This window comes from Syngnathus acus, chromosome 23, assembly GCF_901709675.1.
Source record: "Syngnathus acus chromosome 23, fSynAcu1.2, whole genome shotgun sequence".
Taxonomy (NCBI): domain Eukaryota; kingdom Metazoa; phylum Chordata; class Actinopteri; order Syngnathiformes; family Syngnathidae; genus Syngnathus; species Syngnathus acus.
In genome coordinates, this window is record NC_051107.1 from 3,209,391 (window position 1) to 3,230,676 (window position 21,286).

General features: G+C 43.3%; 2 protein-coding genes across 4 annotated transcripts; both read right to left on the reverse strand.

Annotated features, from left to right (window-relative positions):
• Positions 1-5,528: 5,528 nt before the first annotated feature.
• On the reverse strand, positions 5,529-7,496 carry phlda1 (pleckstrin homology-like domain, family A, member 1). The gene is made up of 2 exons (XM_037242937.1): positions 6,790-7,496; positions 5,529-6,158 (listed from the first exon to the last, which is right to left on the reverse strand). Exon 1 carries the CDS (start codon positions 7,326-7,328, stop codon positions 6,831-6,833), a length of 498 nt encoding a protein of 165 aa, XP_037098832.1. The 5' UTR covers positions 7,329-7,496; the 3' UTR covers positions 5,529-6,158; positions 6,790-6,830.
• A 546-nt stretch (positions 7,497-8,042) lies between these two features.
• nap1l1 (nucleosome assembly protein 1-like 1) lies at positions 8,043-15,651 on the reverse strand. Of its 3 annotated transcripts, XM_037242936.1 has the most exons (16): positions 15,501-15,651; positions 13,767-13,805; positions 13,401-13,489; positions 12,801-12,903; positions 12,579-12,720; positions 12,264-12,356; positions 11,982-12,110; positions 11,840-11,911; positions 11,614-11,753; positions 11,386-11,531; positions 11,274-11,293; positions 11,062-11,184; positions 10,955-10,987; positions 10,815-10,865; positions 10,171-10,207; positions 8,043-9,077 (listed from the first exon to the last, which is right to left on the reverse strand). In XM_037242936.1, exons 2-15 carry the CDS (start codon positions 13,781-13,783, stop codon positions 10,202-10,204), a joined length of 1,164 nt encoding a protein of 387 aa, XP_037098831.1. In that variant the 5' UTR covers positions 13,784-13,805; positions 15,501-15,651; the 3' UTR covers positions 8,043-9,077; positions 10,171-10,201. The 3 variants fall into 3 exon arrangements, with proteins under 3 accessions (XP_037098831.1, XP_037098830.1, XP_037098829.1); XM_037242935.1 differs by lacking the exon at positions 10,171-10,207 and having other exon boundaries at positions 8,264-9,077; positions 12,276-12,356; XM_037242934.1 differs by lacking the exon at positions 10,171-10,207 and having other exon boundaries at positions 8,264-9,077.
• Positions 15,652-21,286: the final 5,635 nt, after the last annotated feature.

A 21,286-nucleotide genomic window follows, 5' to 3' on the forward strand; every position in this document is an offset into this window, starting at 1 on the left:
GTGAAGATTGGGCCTCAGTACTCTTCTTTTCAATCTTGGCATTTATCAATGGATTTTTTTTTCTTTATCGGGAGTCTTGGCTGACGACTAATGTCAAAAAGGAACCTCAATCCTATATCCCCTTGGTTTATTTAGCCCGAGGGGGATTGTTTTAGAGAGTGGGGGGGGGGGGGCGCAAAGCTCAAACACTATGAATTTCCCAGGTGGTGACGATCCCCGCGTTTAAATGAACTTCACATAACCGTTGCCGTTTTTGATTCTGGATGAGTCACTGTGCAAGGCTGCGGAACATCCATAAAGCTGACAGTATCGCCGGAGAGGGGGGGAAAAAAAAAATTGGCCCTATAGCTGCCTGCGTGACAGACGTTTTGATTATTACGAGGCGGTTATGAAATATGGGCTGGGGCAGAATCACAAGATGACAAGAGAAAGTGATGAAGGGAGTTAGATTCCAAGGTGACAATGAACAAAGCCTTCATATTCTTTTGAGTCCCCGCCCCCTCCCCCATCAACCCTCCACTCATCACTTCCCACTCATCGTGCCGCACTCCATCCCATCTGCGAGGGCCTCGGACGCCTGGTGGAATCGCGCAAGTGCGCGTCCGACACTCTATTTTCCCCGAGAGCGTCGCTGGAGGATTTTCAGGGATGGGAGGGGGGTTGGAATTAGAGGGAGACAAAATATGAGAGGATCAAGATGAGGATGAGAGCAAGTATGACACCATGGGGAAGAACACCAGAGGAAGTAAGCAAAGACCAGACGTGTCAGGTGGAATCCAAAGAACAAAAAAGGATGAAACCCCCGATGGATTGCGAGATTTTATTCAAATGTGTCCCTTGCACGACATTACAATTCCAGTAACTCACTGGGCTTGTTTTTTTTCGTGCGCGACGCACTCTGACATTCAGTTTACAGGGGCAGTTATTTGTTTGTTCATTCGGCCGACGGGAATTAACATGCTTTGTGACACCTCAACATTTACAGCTTGCGTTTGAACAAATCAACAAAAAGGGGGAAAAGGCAGACTAAAATGTCCGCAAAGCATTACATTGTAACTCAAATCATCTCTCCGCATTGAAATGAATGGAAATGCCATTAATACGTTCTAGAACTCCGAGGGACGCACTCAAAAAGTTCAATTTTTCGGCATGTGGTCATCAGTGGACATTGTGCCCTTGACAAAACACATCCATGTCATGGGAGGTAAGATGGAGCAGTGGAAACGTGTTGTCATGAGCTTGATCCAGATTTACACAGCTTCACAGGGATGAGGCTAAGAAGCTAATATGAGAGCCTGAACTTTACGGAGACCCCTCAGCTGACTACACAACATGAGCAGCTTTTTCCATCACTCCCGAGGACTTAAATAAAGTATATGAATTTGCAGTGGATATAAAAAGTCTGCACACCCCCGTTCAACCCCCAGGTTTTTTATATTAAGAAATAAGACCGAGATTTTATCTTTGGCGATGTTCCCCGAGAATAAACAACTAAAATAGTGTGGTAGCGCGTGTGCAGACAATTGTCCAGATTAATTGGACTGTGAGAAATAACCACTTCTAAATACAGCCACATCCGAATTGTAAGAGGGTGTGCACACTTCTGCAACCACTACCCGAGTTGCCTATTTTTACTTCCAAAAGATAAGTTATCGACAACCTTAACGGTGCAAACAAAGTTTTGAAATGATATACTGTATCCTGGTTTCATTTAAAAAGGGGTGTGTAGACTTTTCTGCCCAGTGTATATTTACATATTATGTGTGACATTTCTCATTCATATGATTACGAGCCTACCAATGTCGCCGCAGCTTGGATATTGTCTCAGTGTTGCCCACGCACTTTCCCATGAAGCAAAGCGGGCGGTCCTGTCCCGGCTGACACGCAAAACAGCCCACCTGACGATAAAAAAACAATACAGATCAGCCATCATACGAGGATGAGATTAGAAGAATGTCAAGCGTGTTGCAATAACAAAAGGCTGCAATTTCCAATAAATGTCAGGTCAGAGTGTCATATGCCTTGAAAGGATCCAAAAAAAAAAAGTGATGTATTTCTTACAGTATGCACACACAATTCTTATGCTAGATAAAATGCACTCTAAGTGGCTATTATATAATGTAGTTATTTGAATCGACTTATTTCCTGGTTGGACGGAGAGAAGGTCCATTTGTTTTACACACAAAGCAGCCTGAAGCCATCCATCCCTATTTGCATTAACTGCTGTTTGGCTCCTGGGAGAAGATAATCCTGCTGTTACAACGGCGTTATCACGCACAAAAAGAGGAAGTGAGCATTTCACACACACAAGTCGGAGGACGGCACCTGGCGACAAGGCAGCTGTGACCTTGAGGGAAGGGAAGGTAGGTTGGTTGGGAACGTTTTGGCTATGCCAGACTGTCGTTATCACCGGCAGACATTGTGTCACCTGTGGGTGTGTGGGGAAGGGAGCGGGGGTGCAGGTGTGTGTTTTTGTGTTTGCAGTTAAAACCCTTCGCACGTCCACCAAGTGTGTGGTGTTAAAAAAAAAAAAAAAAACACCACCACAGCTGTCTATATGCGAGACAAATATCCAGTAATATCGTATTAAGCACAGTTTACACCATTAATTAAGTGATACGTTTACTTACCACTAGAGGGAGCCGTTGTTCCTCGAGTGTTCATAATACCGCATTTTGCGAATCACTGATTTCAATAAGCGCCATTTATATGCATCCGAGCAGATGGCAAGGAAGCGCTTCTGTATTTCATTGCGGCATTTCACCCTATACCCAGCTTGCTAATGGCTAATTAGCTCAAGTAGAAGTACCGAATCAGCGTTTAGAAAGGCAGGCTGATGTACGCCATTATCCACTCCGCAGTGTCATTATCGTTTGGCTCCGATTATGATGACCTATAGCTGTATAAAATAACACTATGAAGAAAATAATATACAACCGCCTATCACGCACCTGCATGGGTGTCGCGTGGGAACAATCTGTTGAGCCAGATGTCCAACAAAAATAATCTCTTTTTTTTTTTATCTTTATTGCGTGGTAAAACTAATCCCCCCCCCCCCCCCCCCCCAATGGTAGCGTCCGATGTGTCATTACCGTGATTATAGTGGTGATTTGGCTTTGTTATAATAACAAGTTCTATTCAGGAAGTGCTGCCTAATTCATATTATCAAGTTGCACATCGACAGGCTTTATGAGCATCTCCCGACAGCGCCAAGTAGCAGGTGGCGGCACATTATGAATAAGTTCGATCAAGGAAAAAAAAAGAAAAAAAAAGAAAATGCCGACAGGATGAAATCTCATAAGTAGCTTCTAATGACTTCTCAAAACTGACGCACTCGGATTTGGACCAAGAGACAGAATGAAACAGCTTTGCTGCTAGCTTAAATGATTATTATTAATCATTTCATTAATGTGCCATTATTTTAAACTTTCAAAAGGGACAATTCTAAGGTTGATTTTAATATGAGACCTACACGTATATATCAAGATATGCTTCCAACCGGGATCAATATGTAGCCAAAGGTCGCCTTGTGCTGCAGTCTTCATAATGCAGAATCAGATTAAAATGGATCCTTGCGCTGTTATTGATCGAAAGGGTTTTAAAAACATGAGTGCAGTACAGGCAAGAAAAATCAATGGAATACTGAATGAGAATATCAAAGCATCCATTCCGGGACATAATTCAGGATTACGTCACACAAAATGCGCTACTTAGATTTTACAAGAGCGATTCAGTCGTGTTTAGGGGCATTACGGAAGCGTCTTTGAGAAGTAATCCCGAATTACATCCATGGCGGCTCCTCTTACCTCACTGGCTCAAATCACAAAGTCGGCCGCGGCGAGGAATACGTCGGAGGTCAGCGCTCATGGCAAGAAACGCAAACCTGTCGACAACAGCTGTCGCTCCAAAGAGTCGATCAAAGGCGGGACCCCGCTGCCTCCGTTTTGAAATGAGTTGTCAAAAGCAGCACGGTGTCACTTAATGATCATGTCCTCTACTCATCTTATTTATTTTTCGCCTCCTCCAAGGACAAGTGCTGCAAAGGAATAAACTGGGTTAACAATTTCAACATTGTAAATGACATTAAACTTCCATTTAAAAACAATACAGCGCTACCAGATGAATTCAAGCTTACTTTGAAAGTCTGACAACCAGAGCTTGAAATAGCAAAGCAGCCCCAGAACCGAACTAAGTTTGGGGGGGGGGGGGTTGTTGTGCTACCACGACGACACCAAAAAGCACTTAAACACAAATGGTGATGATTCAAGTCGGCAGTCGAGTATTAGAAGTGACAAGCTCGGCCAGCCGGCAGCCACAAAGCCTTCGCGTGTCACAAAAGATCTCGTCACCGCGTGCCGCGTTTAATCAAATTAACCCGGATTCGTGAGGTTTTTGACACGACACACTGGTGGCGCTTTATCTGCGAGGCAGCAACTGGCAGACAAACCCGATCCCCCGCACTACTTTTAAACTCGGAAATGAAGTGGGCTGCAAAAACATAAAAGCAGAGCGAGCGTTGACCTGAATGAACCAGCTAGGGGAAAAAAAAGAAACATGAACACGGTTTACCTCTTCATATTTTTTTTAATGGAATGTATCATTTGGAGGTATGAAAATATATTTGGAAGTAAAAGAAAATGGACGGGAGCAGAGAGGCAGGTCAGTGAGGTGCAGCGAAGGCGAGATAAAGGGCAGAGCTGTTACCCCGCGTGAGAGAGATGACAACAACGCTGAGGCATGTGTTAATTCGGCCGCTGTACACTCTTGAAAAGGGTTCACATGATCAACTAGGAAATCAACACATAGCCGCCTTGTGAAGTAAGACCGTTTGAAATTGCTGCCAATTATGACACGCATCCCTAAATAACTTGAAGGGTTAATGCCTTGCACAAGGGTTTCGAAATTGTTTTGAACTAACTGGCAGTTGTGGACTGTTTAGGGGACTGTGCTTTAAAACAAAGTTTTTAATCAAAAACGGCAGAGGCGAGGCTCACAACCGGGCAAAACAGCTGGAGCTTGCTAAACAGTGACTCGTATCGGCTCATAATATGATTATTTATACAAATTCAAGCTGTAGATACCATTTTAGTTCACAAAAATAAATGTGAATAGGGTATATTTAAAAATGTCTCCTGCGCTACCGGTGGAATATAATTCGTTGAAAACCATCATAACAATGGGACAATGAGTCACTGTGCCAAATAATAAGCGCATTTGTAGTTGTAAGGTTTGAAATGAGCATATTAGTAATAATTTAAAATGCCACAGCGAGCAATTTCTAAACCCTTCATCCAGGCACCTAAAATAACTGCACTTGTTTGAAATATAAGCACAGAGTCCTCAAATAGTCTTGAGAAAAAACATTATGAAAACGTGTTTCATAATATATTAGTAATTTAAAAACAGATAAAACACAAATTTGTCGGGGACGGTGTTGGTATAATGATAATGATGGGACAAGCGCTAGCGAGGTGCTAAACACACAAGAAAGTTAGTTAGCGCCAGGCTAACGCTACAAACAACGATAAATATGAAATTGTTTACATATGAAAAGAGTTAACTGAACTCACAGTCCGCGTTTGACTCTTGTGAAGGGGCGTTTCGTCAGTTGAGCTAACATGCTACCTGCTCGTGGACGAGCGCAGCCATATTGGATGTGACGGATGTTAATCAACAAAATGGCGGCGTTCTATCAGCTTCTCACAGCACCCCGACCACCACTCAACCCCCGTAGCTTGAACATAATACTCGTCAGTTCATTAGCGAACATCAGATTTAAGACTTCCATTCAGGCTACCGTGGCTAATTATCCCATTCATTAAACAAGCAAAATTGCGTCTGAAAATGAATCTTTGGTTCGATGATGACGACCTACCTGCTAATAAGACAACCACAGTACAAATAAAGGCTTATTTCCAATAACAGACATCGCATTGCACACACTCATAGAAAAAAATATATACATGTCTAATAAATAACTGAACAGTCCACCGCACTTTGTTTTCTCACATGCTTTTTAGTTAGTCCATGAGTCTTTAGGGGAGGAAGTCCAGTGAGGGGCTCCATGGGAACATGGGTGGGTGGGGTGGTCTTGTCCTCGTGTTGATGCGACTATGGTGGGTGGGGAGTCGATATTTATCGCCCAGTGTCCAATTAACCTGTGGACAGAATCAATTAGACACATTGCTACAAATTAGACTGAATATTATAAAAACTCTGTTAACCAGTCTAGACAAAGTGGTTCCCAAGCAAATTGTGGCGGGTGAGGCTATTTTTAACCAATTTACTGGATGTATATTAGCTTTAATTAACTTTACGAACATGCAACTAAATTCCCAGTTTGGCAGCAATGTAACATGGAAAATGTTTAAAAGTGAAATTACATGTATGTACTGTAGGTGGCTTTATAGCAACACTAATAAAGGTAAATTGTTCTCGCGTGAAAACACCTGCATAGATGAAAATACTATTGCATATCGTTTCAAATAAGTGCAATATTACGTTATAAATCTTTCCACAGTGTCGTCATTGAATTGACCGATACAGAAAACCCAAGGAACTTTATGAATAGTTGTTTGGCTATTATTCTATATATAAAGTAGCGTAGTGGGCCTAAGTGTTCGTCATGTAAGAGATGTTTTTTTTTTTTTTTTACCAAGTCATACACTACAAGTTAGGTCGTCGACAGCCAGGGAATCCAAAATCAAAGGTACCAGGACCAGATCCAATTCACACGGGGATTCCTCAAGTCGTCCCCAGACCCCAACCTCCTTTTTTTTTTCTTCTTACCGCAAACGGCGCATGAATGTCCGCCTGACTTGCCGGGCAGGTCACGCAACGTTCGGCGAGCTCCGCAAGGTCTTGTGGCTCTGTCCGGGCATGTGCACGACGAGCAGCTGCTGTTTCTGCCGGGTGGACTTAACCGCAAGGATGGCCTGGCGGTTCTTGTACTGGACCATCTGCAGGGTGATCTCCGCGTTCCAGCCCTCGTCCTGCGGGCACCTGAAGTCGATCTCCTTCCCCTCGGACATGACCACGGTGAAGTAGATGTACTTGCCCTTGCGCTCCACGCAGTCCACGGTCTTCATGTTGGCGAAGTGGAGCTCCTTGACTTTGCCCGCGTCTTCTCCGCGGTGGTGGTGATGGTTGTGGTGCGGTTGCGGCGGTTGCTGCTGCTGCTGGACGTGATGATCTTGCTGCTTGGGCGGCAGCAGCAGCACGCCTTCCTCAGTCAGGACGCACAGCTTCTTCTTCCACAGCTGGAGCAGGCCGTCGCTCCTCTTCTCCAGCACGCCTTCCTTGAACACCTTCCTGCCGTTTTCCAACATGCTCACTCCGAGCCTGCCACTTTTTTTCCTTCCTGGGGAGAGGGCACAGACGCGGAGGTCTACCCCGGAGAAGATGAAGGCATACGTGACGGCTGGCCAGGTCGGTTGTAATGGAAGTGGAGGTTGGGTGGGCTTGCCTGGTTGCCTGAGACGGGCGGGGGAGGGGTCCGTAGATGAACCGCCCACACCAGAAAGCGACCCAACCTACTACAAAATCAAACAAATAGAACTGGAGATACACGTGGGCCACTTTAATAGCTACTTTGTTTGAGCAATGTCTTTAATTTAACAATTCTCCAAAATAAGTGGTTAATTTCTTCATCCCTTACATAAGTTGATTATTTATTATAAGTACAAAAAATGGCAAACAATTATATATTAGTTTCATTACAACCAATTATAAAATTCTGAACCTATATCCACCAGAACAATTATCTTCTGTTCTATTGGAATGACACAAAATTCAATTGATCTTCAATGCATTTTATTAAACACACGACTACATTATAGAATTATTTTAAATGTTTCCTTTTAGCATCATCCAAATGAAAACTAACAAAATACTATTTTTTTGTGTTCAGTTCATTGTTCTGTTCTATACGCTTATTTACATCTCATTTTAGTTTGTGCGGCTCTTAATAAGTGCAACGGCGCCCTCTGCTGACTATAGGATGAACTTCAGGTGCAATAAAAATTCAAAACTTGTCATTTTGGTCATGTTTAACGGATTTAATCATGAACATACACATACAATAATTGAGTACATTATTTTTTTTGTAGCATAGTGATTTGCCCAGACAACAGCTGCTGTCCAGGCAAAATTTGCCATTTTAGCAACGGAAATAGTTGCCCTCCTGGTTTTGTATATTGCTCCTGTGGCCTTTTAGGGGGGTACACTAAAAACAGTGGGATGGATGAAGTAAGGTAGAGAGGAGGGCCACATGAGGGGCAGGGAGGGTTTACTTGCCGCACATTCCCCTTGCTTTCATTCACAGTGATCAAAACGAGTTCTGTAGTCAGTAACTAGCGATGCAGGAGGCAAGTGAGATGTAGAGTGCTACCAAGTGCCAAAAAAAAAAAAGAGACCAGTTCGCTTGTTAAGTCCTAAGGGGGGCGACGCCTGAAGCACAAAATGGTGGACCCTTGTAGTTAGTTTCATACCCTGGTTTTTGTTAAATTCCTTGAGTGTTTCACCAATGGACCCCAATTGTGTTGTTTACTGGAATGTTTTGGTAGAGGAGTAAGAACTGTACAGCCGAAGCGCTATATGAAGGATAAGGAAGGGGGGGGGGGGGGGGGGGGGGGGAGTTTGATCTGGTTGCAATCACAGCTGTTGTCTAAGAGCAAATACCACAAAAAGACTTCACAAGAACTAGTTTAGCGGTGAAGATCATGCTTTTTTTTTTATCCTTTCTAATGTACAGAGAAGAAAAACAGGTCTAGTAAAATACTATATAACGAGCCACACGGCTCAAAGTATTGTTACCGTGTTTTTATTGAGGTTCTTTTGTAAAGAAAACCTTGAAACCTTCAAATTGTCTACCAAGAAAAATACAAAAACATTATAAGGCGGTAAGTTACTAGTTCATTTTTTTTGTAATATATATATTTATATATGTACGTTTTCCCCCGTTGTTTTTTTTTTGTTTTGTTTTTTTAAATGAAGTTGTTAACAGTGCAGTTGGATCCTGGAGGCAGCGAGGCCACACTTCACTGAGACTTGCACTCAGCTGGAGAGGCCGCGTCCTTCTGCAAGAGACCAACAAGAACACGACATTGAACAAGCTGCGCAGAGGTACCACAAACAGCTATTCCAAACAAAGCTAGTAAAAAAAAAAAAAAAAAAAAAAGCCTAAAAGAAACTATTATTCCCTCGCCTAAATGTTAACCGCTTTGAGTTTAATGGAGCCGAGAATTCTTCTGTTTATTCCGCATAAAATATTCCCTTCAGTAAAAGCTTATTTTAACTGTTCCAGTTCAATTTAACTAAATTTGTGGAGGACGGGGAATGACCCCAGAGGTCCACTCAAAAAGATTTTTTGTTGCGATTTATATAAGCCAGGAGATAGGGACAAAATATATATTTTTTTAATTTGACAAAACTATGTTGGCTTGTCTAAAAATACTCCACCTATTTCATTATTATATTAATGGCTTGAGTTTGTAGTGTGAATCTGACGGTAAATCTAATTTCAGGCTCCTGTATTTTGAGACACACGGGAGAGTGAATAGCACTCAAGTTGCGCAGTCGCGGCCAAATGGAAACGGGGTGTTGCAAAGCGTGCGTTGGCATTAATTAAAGTCTCATCACTGTGCGGATGGGGCAACCTTCCAGAGGTGATGGCAACTGCTCAGTAAGTTTTCTGTGGCCGTGTGCCATCCACACTGGAAATACATTGGAAGCTGCTCAACGTCTCTAGTGTTTAATCTGCAGCGACTATTTCGGGGTGAGCTTTCAATTTTTTATTTTCTGTGGTTCTAAGCACTTTGCAGCAATCGGTGAGGATTAAAACTCAATTATGAAAATGGATCAACGATGTTTCAAAAGCACGCAGCCATCGACAGAAAGCAAACAATGCTGGCAAAACAAAAAAATATATAAAATCGAAATGACGAACATCAACAGAAAAACTAGCTTCAACACACAGGTACAAATGCAGAGCGCACTATGGGTTAAACGTAACCAAAAAAACCAAACCAATGAGTTAGTGGGGGGGGGGGGCACGGCAGCAGCAAGACAGATGAAAAAGAAGACAGCCATTTTTTATTTTTATTTTTTTTTAAAAAGGTGAAGGGTTGGGGTGGCGATGTAGTAAGCTGACAGTTGACAAGCTGTACCTACCGGGACAGGGTTATTTTTCTACTGTCACCACTTAAACCTAGTGAGGAAAAATTTAAAGAGGAGCTGACAAAGTATGCCAAAAAACGTGACCGATCACAGATGAAGACAACAATGATGGAAAAGGAGAGTGCAAAACAAAAGAAACACGGGCATCGTACAGTGTCAAGAGCAGCATGCCGGTTCATGTGGTGACGACCCAATTAGTGGATGTGGCAGTTTTCTGCTTTTAGCAAATGCGGCGATGAGGACAGTTGTGTTCAGAATAATGAAGTCGGGGTCAAAATCTAAAAGCACTGCAGCTATGATGCACGGCGGCCACCAAATCAAAATACGCTAACAAATGCTGTATAGATGAAATGATTGCCTTTTAAAAAATAAAATAGAGCTGCTTGCCTCCTATTACTATTGTGAACACAACCGAAAAATGTTACGTGGTTAAAATTGTCGTTTTAGCCCAGGAGTCAAATTAAGATGACAAGCAATGAGATGCAGTATGGATTCTGACAAAAGCAGTGCTCAGTCGCCCAGTGGTTTGAATGTGCAATGGAGGGACGTTCAAACTCATGACCCAGGGAAAGGTTTTTAAAAAAAGTGCAGAGATGTCACAAGCGAGGAGTCGAGCAGTGCCGCGCGAGGGATCTCACCTTGGGATCGTAGTCGGGATCGTTCTCCTCGTCGGCTTCCTCCTCGCCTTCCTAAATGACACCGGCAGATGAGCGGTTTTACCGGCCGTGCTGACTTAAACAATCTTGGCCATTTTATTCCATATCGTGTGCAGGCTCACCTCGTCGTCGGCCTCCTCCCCCTCCTCATCGTACTGCAAAACATACATGTGTGTTCCATCATTGCGTACTCAGTGGAAAAAAAAAAAAAAAAACATTGACTACTTACGTCGTCATCGTCATCCTCGATGGCCTCTCCCGTGAAGTACAACACGGCCCGGGGAACGATGCGCTCACGGATGAAGTGGCCGATCTCAAAGTCGGCTGTCAGGACTGCCTCCGAATCCTCATCCTGGAGAGAGATCGAGTGACACTCATTGGCTGACAGAGTATGGAGACAAATGTGTTTTTTCTTTCTGGGAAAGCAACAAAAACACTTACCAACTCTCCATTTTCAGGGACTACAAAAAAAACAAAAAGAAACAAGAGCATATGTGGTAAAAAACAGTTCAAAAAATTTAATACGTTAATAATATTCAATTTCTGAGCATACCGTCCGGTGGTGTGAAGAAATTAAAAAAGGAGTCGTTGGGAACTGTTTTGGTGACGGTCCTGACTGTGCCTCGGCCCTTGTGCTTCTGCTTCTTCTTGATGGTTTTCAACGTGACGTTCTTGCCCTTTGTCCAGTCGATCGTGGAACTGTCGTGGCAGAGCGACACAGTTTCAGTATTTAATCCATTCGACAAAACAAAATTATTCTCTGTGGACTTCACATACTCACCCCGTGCATGAAATGATTTCAGGTCCGTCAAAGGAGAAAGGATCGTTCTCGTCGGGCTCTGACCTCATTTTGTAGGTTTTCGTCAACACTGTGTTTGTGAAAAAGTCGTTGGGCTCAAAGTGGAACTCTAAACCGAAGCTCTGCGGAAAAAGAACGAAAAGAGCATGGTTAAAATTCTTTTGGGGGGGGGGGGAATAAAAAAACACTAACAGTTGGTATTACTTACCATGGGTTGCCCTGGATCTGAGTATTTCACTTTGATATCTTGTAAATGTTTGAGGATGGGCTCGTCATGCTCCTGAGAAGACAACAGAGTGAGCCTAGCAGAGGTTGGCCAGCAGGGGGAGACAAAGCACAGCCAGGCATACCTGCAGCATGTCACTGAGGAGGTCCACGTTTTTAAACACTGTTAACCAGAACTCCGGGATGCCTTTGGGGTCCTCCTTCTCCTCATCCTTCTTCTCTTCCTCTAGCTTAGCCTTCTCCTTCATCTCATCCTGCAGCAAGGGTGGACATTATTTTTTTTACTGGGAGCACACCTTTGCTTACATTGAACCTCCCACATACCCACAGGCGGACGCAAGAGAAGAATATTAGCAATGAATAAGGGGGGGTCAAGGAAGTCATGCGAGCTTAGACATCACCTGTACCTGCTTACTTACTGTCAGCTCTTCCTCCTCATCTGCTTTCCACTTGCATTCCTCATCTGTGGGCTCATAAGCTGCTTTGACAATGTCACTTCTCTGCAAGAAGAAAAAAAGAAAAAAAAAATTCACAATTGATTCTGCCGAGTCATGCTCATCACTTTTGAATGGATGACATAACGGTAGAGGAAAATCCAACTTATATGAAGGTAATAAAACAAATCGTCAACAACTGGAAGTTCAAACATTTTTGCGTTGTCGGTCAAATTATTGATAAAGACAAGATTACACATTTGAACTGTAGCGGCGGTACTGACTTACTTTGTCGAAGAGGGGCTGGTAAAGGGCGGCGTACTTTCTCTCCAGTTCGTGGACGTCCTCGTAGAACTTGGCCTCAATGTGGGCGCACTTCACCTGCAGGTTCTTAAGGGCGTTGATGCGTCGCTTCACAACCTTTGGTAAACTAGACAAAAGATGGCGGCAAAATTAATTTGAGACACTTAAGCAGCTTCCGAAGCAGACACACCCCAAAATCCTTCTTACCTCTCGATGTACCCTGATGGTGAACCGTTGAGGCCGTCGAGGCCTTCCTGGAGCGCAGCCAGGATCTGTGGATTCTGCATAAGCTGCTCCGTCAGCTGACGAGCTGTGGGCACACGCAAACGCCATCGGTAAGTGAACAGACAGACTAATTAATTTCCATGGCAGTCTTTGGAAAGAACTAAATGGAGCACGAGCTAGGACCGACTTGGCGCTTGGCTGAAAAGGCAATTAAAATGTTCCCTTTTATTTAATAGTGTGAGCTACAATGCTTTCTGGAGTGTATTTAAAGCAAGTCGAGTAAACAACAATCGAGCTCGCGGTTGTGTAACAGCATTTGAAGTAACAATATGGAGACATTTCGACATTGTATTGCTTTGTGTCCAAGGGACTAAGTGCCTCTGCCGTTGCCATGGCAACCCCGGATTGCCTTCGAAGTGGGCTAAAAGGGCCCAAACACCCCTTGTGTTGTTTCCACGCCTGTGCGGCGCTTCAATATGACTACAAAGATCTGAAAACATGTCATTCTTCTTTTTTTTTTTTTTTTAGGTCACCACAGGAGATGTAAGGATTTAAAAATAAATTCAAAAAAAAAAAAAATACCTTTGCTTTTTGAATTTTCTACAGTCTCCTCCTCTTCCACTTCTTCCATATCTTCCATATCTGCCGGGTCAATCGTAGCTTGGTCTTTGCTGTTCAAGGTGGTGGTGGACACAAATAGCCATGTTGTTATTGCAAGTACTGAAACATGACACCATAATACGGGGCTGCAGAATTATTCTACATAGCTTCACCATCTGCCATTTTATCCGTTTGCATGGAAACAAAGAGTCTTATCAAAATTGAAAACACTGGATGCTTATGATGTGTCCAACTGACATGACTTATTATGCATGTGGGCGTGGCTTCAAATGTAAACTTCCTCATGCGGCAGCAAGAAAAAGCTGTCAAAGTTTGACAGACACTCACTTGTCAACGTCTGCCATCTCAGCTGAGTTTCGAGCGATGCTTCAAAAGACAAAAAAGAAAAAACAATGAGTAAGACATAGTTGAATGACAAATGGGCCATCCTGTGAATTATTCATGACTCCAGTCATTGTAGTCCCAAGTCCATTGTGACAGCGCACGAGAGGCGAGCTTATTTAAATGTGTCAACTGTGCTAACGTTTACAGAACTTTCCCGGTCATCATTTGGATTTAGATGGCGTCTTTTAAATGTCACTCCTTCCCCAAACATTTAACGCAGGATGCAAGAGAAGGGAGGGAGAGAGCAGACTTCCCGGCTTTGTTGAACTCACAACGGTGGGCTGGGTGGTTCGATTGAGGAGACGCTTCGAAAAAGGTCAAAAAAACAAAATGTGCCATTTACCTGCTAACCTCTTGAGCAGCACTGCATGCATGCTAGCAGGAATGCTGCTACAATTGTAGCGTAGGTGGTGTGGGAAGCGAGGATGCAGACATTGTGCATGTGATACTCCCCCATGTTATTGATGGGAAAAGTGCTTTGAAAAGCTTTTAGTAGCCTGTGGAGCATCCATTTTTCTAATACGATAATGTGCAAAATGTGATTAGTGAGGCATTTGCAAATAGGGTGAGAGAGTCAAAAAATGAGAACAAATCGTGGCTATTTTAACACTGGACTAGGGCAGGGTGATTAAAGGTTATCAGACAGGACCATTTATGGGATTTATTTCCGATTTATTGACATTAACACTTACAACAAGCTACGAGTTAGCATATATAATTGCTGAAATAAGCACTGAATATAAACAAGGAAGCCTTGCTAAAAATGTTTCTGCGTTGTTGTCACTCCGGTGATGTAATCGATGGAGGCAACGGAATTGTTTTTTGTTGTATTTTTCTTGTTTTCCAGGAATGACAAGGGAATTTATTTTATTGCGGTGCTTCTGCAGGAATGCCAAGTCGACTGGTCCCAAAAGCCCTTTCGCTGCTCCTGCCAGCGACCACGTGTTGCTTGCTCAAGTGGAGCAAACCTTTGCTGACTTACGGGGGGGGTGAAAATCTATCGGGTTAAAGTGCAGATCGAGACAATCATAGTCATCGATTGGGAACATACCCGCAAGCCGATTTGGGGGGAAACGACAACCGGGCGGTGACACGTCGCTGAACCGTGTTCATCCCAACAAGCGACGAGGAGCTAACTTTAGCCACCGGCCTTGCCTTTTCCCCATTGTCGGGTGCACATAGCCTGTTAGCTTAGCAGTACCGAAGGATGCATCGCTACTAAAACACTACGTAGACATTTTATTTTTTGTGTCAGCGTGACATACTTTCAATCACCTTCCGCCATTATCAATTTACATCGTATGTCTTCCCGCCGTGTTATCGCGTTAGTTTACTTCATCCACGATTACCCCCCCCCCCCCCCCGCCCCCCCAAAAAATAAGGTCAACAACAAAATCTTAGAAAGCTTAAACACGGTGACATTTTGATATTCAGTCGTGAATAATTACAATGTTGGTCGTCATTATCGAATATGGCAGCGTGTCATCTAATCGAACCTTAACATATCATGGAGGAGACGCTCGGTCTCAATGGCTGCTGCTGTCTCACTCAACTAGCTTTAGCCGCCTACCCGCCACTGACGCCGCTATAAATGTCCATTGTGATTAAATACAACTTCGCAAACGGTGACTTAAATAAGGCACCGCTGGTAGGAGAAACACGGACAACGTGGCTTACCGTAGCTATGTAGCCGGCGGCGGGTGCTGCTGGTGAGGCGGGCGCTGCGCAGTGAGTCGGTCCGAAGAGGGGAGGAGGAAAAAGACTCCGCTCGGAAGGCGGTAAAAGAGGAGCGTGAGCCCGCCGCCTGCGCTCATATACATCTGACGTCATCACGTAAACGGGCAGTCGCCACGGTAACGCTGCAGGTGGGCGGGGTTATGGTCCACCGACCCCGCCCCCACAACTTTCAACAAAAATAAAATTAAAAACTAAATAAATAAAAAAAAAAGGGACATCCTTATAGGTTTGGACACAGTGGAGTTTTTTTTTTAATTAGACAAATGAGGTCTTATTTGAAGTGGCTCGGGCATCTGGTAAGGATGCCTTCTTGGTCCCCTCCCTAGTTTTTTTTACGCACGTCCCATCAGGAGGAAGCTCCAGGAGAAACTGAATTGGGAACACCTTGGAAGAACAGGACGATGTGGCCGGGGAGAAGTCTGGGCGTTCCTGCAAAGAATGGATATTTATTTGGTGTTAATGAATCGTTGCCTTTTTACAATGTATGTAAATATTGCAGGTAGTTGATCATGAGCTATCCTATTAGGAAATCCAACTTAGTTAATGGGTTATTCCCTGATACTGAGTATGACTCATACAAACTACAAATAAATCTTTTCTGAGTCATGCGTACCAATGACTGAAAAAGACGTCGTGCCAAACTGGAGGCACTTGGTGACATCGGCAAGGCAAAGACAACGGGTCGGCATTGAGGTTGCTAAGGACAATTTGTGTAGAAGTCAGATTTAAAGATAGATTTGCTTTCTGTGCCGCGACTATGCCAGTATTCGTCACGGCTCGCATTCCTCGAGGATGCGTCAGTCTCGGGAGGAACAGCTGGCACAGTGACAGAGGCGTACGCACATCCTGTGACAACCTGTAAATTGCCACGACGGTGCTTCCGGTCCACGCTGCAGGACCTCCTTAATGGGTTGTTTAATGTGGCGGCCATTAATTTCAAATGAGGCCTTCGTTAGCCACCGTTAAGCAGTATCGAAGGCGAATCTTATATCCTGACTAAACACTTGACCTCGTTGTTACAAAGATTCACAGCTAGCTAACAATTAGCTTACATTCCAAAATACTAAATAAGCTCTTTGTCATTTATTTAATGTCATGTACTGGTAAGATACTTTGTCTTTAAGATTTGTGTAGAGTCGTCAGCTTCGTCAGCCTCACTGATGCCAATCTGAGGTCATTTTTCTCCATCTCAGTGGTTTCTGCCGATCCCCTCGTCATCAACATCTTCCGTAAGGAGAGCTGGCCAGAAGCGGTGCCAAATTTAAATATTCATGCTTTGCGACCAGCTCCGTGTGCCCCTTCCCCTGAACGATGATGGATATGCCTTCTTTTTTCATTTTTTCCTCCCCGCTCGCCCTACTTGCTCGCGTCAGAGAAAATGGATTATGAGGATGGTCCAAACCTCAGCTGGCAGCAGGAAGCAACGAGAGAGGAGAGTGAAGCTAATACGGACCACGACGACAGATTCTAAAAATCAACCCATGGGATGCTTACATGAAATATAGCACGCTAAATATTATAAAACAAACTGTAAAGTGATGTCATTTTCTATTTGTGTTTCTCAGAAGTGTCTTATTTTTTTTATTGATCAGTCATTTTTTAAATCCCTGGCATTTGTAGGGTGTGTAGACTTTTTATATCCATGGTGGCTGTAACGAGTACTTAAGAGTGAATGTGAGGCAAACTGATTTAGGATGGGGGGTCAACTGGCAGCCGCTGCCTGTCCAGCGCTTACACAAGAGGCTTGATAAATACTTAACTAGCCCGTAGCACATGGCGTAAACCCCTGTTGCATAACAAGCAGAGAATAAGATTTGGGAAGCTGATGGGGTGGGGGGTGGGGGATGCGCTTGTATCCAAGGGTTACCAGCCCAGCCGCCAGCTGTGATTCTCTCGGCATTGTCGGCATGTTGCATCACAGGGCGAAGGAAGCCTCTTCTTCTTCTTCCCCTTTTCCGAGAGGTATCGAACGTCTTCTGGAGGGAGGCTTGAAGGTCGGGGCTAAAGTTGCGCTAATCGATAGTGTTAATCACACGAAATTGAATCAAGTGGATCTTTGCCACCTGAAAAAAAATCAGTGATGGGATTACGTTTGTTCGGCAAAGTTTGAGTCGAGGTGACGTCGCTGATATTTCCCATATTTTGTCGACCGGATAAAAACAAAATAAAAACACAATTCATCATTATTTAATTAGATACACAAATAAATACAAAAAATGCACACATACATTAAAATGAACCAACAAATCTGTGCGTTGCTTTAAATCTCAACTGTGACCACCACATTAATGATGAATTAATGATCTTCCCGGGATTTAATGGGATTATTGCTACATAGCATGCACCGACTGCTCAAAATAAAATGGATGGAGATGAAAGAAATCCAAATGATATTTTTTTTCATGCTAGGTTAATCGTTTGCTGTCATTGCTGCAAAAATCCCGCCGCCTCCATTATCGTTAATTAAGAAAAAGAAAAATTAAATAACCCCCCGCCCCCTGGTCTCTTGACAGTGTTTAAAAATAGCCCGTGGTGAAATGAAAAAGCTTTGTGCTGTCAAGCTGCTCAGTAATCCTGTTCACTGGTGTCACTATACCCACACAGGCCTGAGCAGGCCCTTCAAAACCAATGACGTTAATCGTTACTGTCAGGGATTTAAAATATCATTTTTAAAGTCATTTGAATAACTATAACTTCAGCAAGAAAAGTCTTAAAACTCTTTACAGCACACTTACAACACCGAGCCCGGACATAATGATGGACCTGTGTCGGACTTTTCCATTGATGTGTGAATGTATGAGCGGCGACCTATGTGCGGGGCCCTCTAAAAAAGACAAGTGGGTTGTAATCCCCAGGTTCAATAGAAAGTGCCTGGGTCGGCTTGTTGGGCCGTCATTGTCAGCGGCAAAGGCGGGAATGCTGTAGACTCGGGCGGGGTCGGCCTTCGGCAATGTATGTGCTGAATATTGGATAGTGGAATGCTTCAAACTGGGATTGATGGCAGAACTTCTGTCTTGTTTTGATGGACAACCAGGCCTATTATGTTATACTCAATTTTCATAACTGCTTTACCCCCCACAATAGATCATTTGACCAAAAATGAGATCTCCATCTATTTGGTGTTCTCCAGGGATGCATTCTAAGTCCTCTCCTGTTTAATTTGAAATCTAACATAATCTTAAAGCATATTTTTTGTCCCTAGTTTTGAATTAGTTTTTTGTTTTAATGTACCTTGGCATATTGCAGTACATACAGGACTGTCTCAGAAAATTGGAATATTGTGATAAAGTTTTTTATTTTCTGTAATGCAATTAAAAAAGAACAAAAATGTCATACATTCTGGATTCATTACAAATCAACTGAAATATTGCAAGTCTTTTATTAATTTAATTTTTGTTTTTTTAATTGCATGACAGAAAATAAAGAACTTTCTCACAATATTCTAATTTTCTGAGACAGTCCTGTAGAGTAGGATGCATTCAAGATGCCCTTTGCATTCATTCTTTCCTTGAGTGCTTATCTCCAGCAATTTACGTTCCAGGCTCTTTCCTAGGAGTTCTAAAACAAAAGCAATCAAAAAATAGTCGCCTTCATTCCCGATATTGCCGCATATAGCCACTGCGTTCGGGAGAATCTGTAATCAAAAGTGAGCCCCTCCCCACATCTTCCTCTCCTCCGACTTCATCCACACTCACTGAGTCATCCCCGCCATTCACTCGTGGCAACACAGCTCTCCTCACACGAGTTTACCTTTCTGCTTTACAAACAAAGAGTGTGGGTGATTTTCTATTTTATCACGCTTATTTAGTCTGAAGCGTGACTGAGCTAATCATAAACTCGCTGCGTGATGTGTTATCCAGTCCACTTGAAGCACTTTCCCACTGCTATTAATAACTGTATCCGCATAATGTGTAATTTTTTGAGACACTCACCTGCACAGCACTCAGCCTACCCCCCCCCCCAATCTTTGTTTTCAAATTTACATCTTTGTGCTAAGGCAAAATAAAAAACAAATAGCGCTATTGCATTTAAGTTAAAGACAACTGAACTGTATTGAATGAATATTTTGTGCTGGATTCGAAAGGTTTTCCAATTTATGATACAGCCAGTATGTCCACGAGTGTAACCAAAGTGACGGCAAACATCTGATAAGGCGACGAGGAGTCAGCAAATTGTCTGCCACGCTAGACGGGCGAGCTGGCAACCGGAGGAGACAGCGCCTCAGAAATCTCTTGAGTCATCGCCTGGCGTCCTTTGATTGCTTAGCAGCCACCCAGCCAAACCGCCTCCTCCTCTTCTGTTGTTTCAGCCATCAATCGGCGGTGAAAGCCGGCGCTAAACACTCAGACAATTTAAGGGGTCGGGACGATTGCGCCGATTGATTAAAAGCTCGGAGATACAAAAGTTGGAAGGCCGAGGAGAGACACCCTGACACGTCGATACGTCAATGGGTTATTCATAGCAGCATGAAGTGCTAATGCGACCTGAGCTTCCAAGAGACAAAGGAAACTGTCCACCTTCAGAGGGATTCATTAAATTATGGGAGGGGGGTGAAAAAAACAAGTTCACATAAAGGTGTTTCCCCAAGTCATTCTCTTAGTGAAGACAAGGAGAAGGAGGACAGACAAGGGGAGGACAGACCACGCTGCAGGACAGACAGATGGGAGACCCGCTGTCCTCTGTGTCATTCAAGGGAGAGAAAAAACAAAACAAAAAAGGACGACAGCACACTGTTAATCCAGCTGTGAATGAGAGCGGCTCACTGCAGCAGTTCTTTTCATGCTCTGTCGATAGCACAGAGGTGGGGTGGGGATAAACACCATGCTGAGCCAGCACAACCCCGCCAGCCATGCTGCACTGCACATTACCTCATTTAGGATCAATTAACCCATTCCATGCCACTGTGATTTTTAAGAAGACCTCCACAAAGTCGTGTACGCTTGGGGTACACAAGGGAAGTCAGTTTAGCGAGCCACCATTTTGTTCATGTCAGAGCAATGTAGTAGTGAGGCCGCTTTTTTTTGGGTGCTATGCTTACATAAACATGAGGTGTTTCCCCTCATGCTTCACTCCATCTTCACGTTCTTCAGTCTCCATGGCGACCCTTAATCTTATATTTTCACTTGCCCTCTTCTCCTCCCAATATCCTGAAACGCCAGTCTGACAAACGTCTCCTAGCAACGGCGACATACCACTAATTTTTTGGCCTAGTTTTGAATATTGTACAATGTCCGCCCCACAAGGGCGCGCTAACGAGGTGACTTGAGATGATTAAGTAATCACGTGACAGCCACAATAAGGTAAAGAGCACAGGATTATCAATACAAACAAAAAAAATACATAAAAGTTTCAGTAACACACTTTTCAGGTATTTCAGCATTATCTTCAACTTTTTCAATCAGTGCTATCATAATATTGGCCTTGAAACCACTTTTCTGATATTTTCTGCGTGAGACAGTTATTGTCCTTGAATAATAATGTGACATAAATAATGTGACACAAATTATTAAAGAATATTTTCATGGCTTACCTTCATAAACCGACTCTCAGTGAATCATTTGTTTCTGCTGACATCTAGCGGCCAAAAGTATACAGAAACAAGTCAAGTTCTGCAAAGGCAAATTTAAATAAATTAACTACAAGTGGTCAATACAGAAAAATTTACACATTATTGCTGTCTATATATACATACATATAGGTCCTTACCATGATTTTATTTTCCTGTA